Genomic DNA, 1,614 nt, shown 5'->3' with positions numbered 1-1,614 from the left:
TTAACAATAGGTTTATTATTAATAGAGTTTTGGGGGAGTCAAGTTATACACGGATTTTTTATTGCATGGAGGAGGGGTGAGGGTAAGCATTTCATGTTGTCCAAGGGTCAAATGTAGATTTCAGATGGTAGCAAGAAACATTTATACATTATACATCCTTTACTGTCTCTTTCCTCCACATATCACTAATTTTCTCCTTTAATTTACTAAGTCACGTGCATTTGTTATCCAAAGTTGCAGCCACAAAGAAACTTAAATTTATAGTAGGTTCATAACGTTTTATTTGCTCTAAAATTCATACTATGCACTCATTTCTGTTATACATTTCTACTTAAAATTTGCAAACATATTTTGTCTCAAAGGAACATTATATACTTACCAACTGAAGATAGAAATCGGTAGGACTATTTATATGACAAACCATAACTGAAACATCTGTCATTTCTTTAGGTAAAATAGGTGGATGATAGTGTAAAATCATATTTTTTTCAGAAAGACTTCTTGGTGAGTGCGACCTAAACCTAATAAAAAGAATAATTAAAAACATAAGCAGGAGCCATTTTCTTGAAGTCTCTTCTCAGTTACTTGATCTGAAGAAAGGACTTGCACATATACTGATTTATCTACCAAGAATATTCCCTTTCCAATTGCTCTCTTCTAACTTGTAACACTTCTTGGTATTGTCTTGGATTATCAAACCAGGTTAAATAAGATGTCAAACCCTGGCCAGTGTTGGTCAGTGGTTAGAATGTTGGACCACACACCAAAGGGTTGAGGGTTCGATTCCCAGTCAAGGGCACATACCTGGGTTGCAGATGTGATCTCTTCCCTGGTCGGGAGGCAGGCAATCAACTGATGTGCCTCTCTCAGCTCTCCCTTCCCCGCCCATTGCTATTCCACTTTCTCTACAGATCAATAGAAAAAATATCCTTGGGTGGGGATTAAAAAAAAAAGTCAAGTCTCAAAACTCAATAATTAACCTTCAAATTGGTGTTGGAGCATTTTCGAGCTGGATCTATAAGCTCTACTCATTGAACTGGTAACCACTCTGTGGTAGCAGTCAATGAGGACAGTTGTGTGCTCTCCATGTCTCCTCCTTCTGGCTCCCAGACTCTACTCTTATTTTTTCAGAATGGAACCTAGTAGGAACTTCTAGAGTTGTGTAATCACTCAGGACAGAAAGTATCTTCCACTATCTCTGTGGTAACTTAGTCACCTTGGTTCATCAGAGGTGAAGAAGGAAAGGAAGTTATAGTACCCATTCTAGAGCCATATATTAAATACCGAGTGGTTAGAATATTGAAGTAAGGAACTGTCAAGCTACAATTCTTGAAATCCTAGTATAGTTGCTTGTGATCTTATCAAGAGTATAAAAAATGTTCAGTGACTAAAAATAGTTTCTACTTTGAGGTACCTGACTTTCTCTATTTCCATAAATCAAATGATCTGAATGTAGTTTTCACAGACAATTTGTAATTAGAAAACTTGACAGCAATATTTTAACCTCTTACAGCAGTGGTTCTCAACCTTCCTAATGCCGCGACCCTTTAATACAGTTCCTCATGTTGTGGTGACCCCCAACCATAAAATTATTTTCGTTGCTACTTCATAACT

General features: G+C 36.9%; 1 protein-coding gene across 1 annotated transcript in view; it reads right to left on the bottom strand.

The window, feature by feature from the left end:
- Positions 1–379: 379 nt before the first annotated feature.
- LOC102751807 (RING finger protein 17) overlaps positions 380–1,614 on the bottom strand; it is a gene marked incomplete at its 3' end in the record, with an annotated part of 67,294 nt that continues 66,059 nt past the window's right edge. The window contains exon 15 of the mRNA XM_006765066.1: positions 380–521. Coding sequence (XP_006765129.1) covers positions 380–521 — 142 coding nt within the window. The remainder of the gene's footprint in view (positions 522–1,614) is intronic.

Source organism: Myotis davidii, unplaced genomic scaffold (genome assembly GCF_000327345.1).
Source record: "Myotis davidii unplaced genomic scaffold, ASM32734v1 scaffold701, whole genome shotgun sequence".
Classification (NCBI taxonomy): Eukaryota; Metazoa; Chordata; class Mammalia; order Chiroptera; family Vespertilionidae; genus Myotis; species Myotis davidii.
The sequence above is the reverse complement of the archived record's forward strand: the minus strand, read 5'-3'. Positions and strand labels throughout refer to the sequence as shown.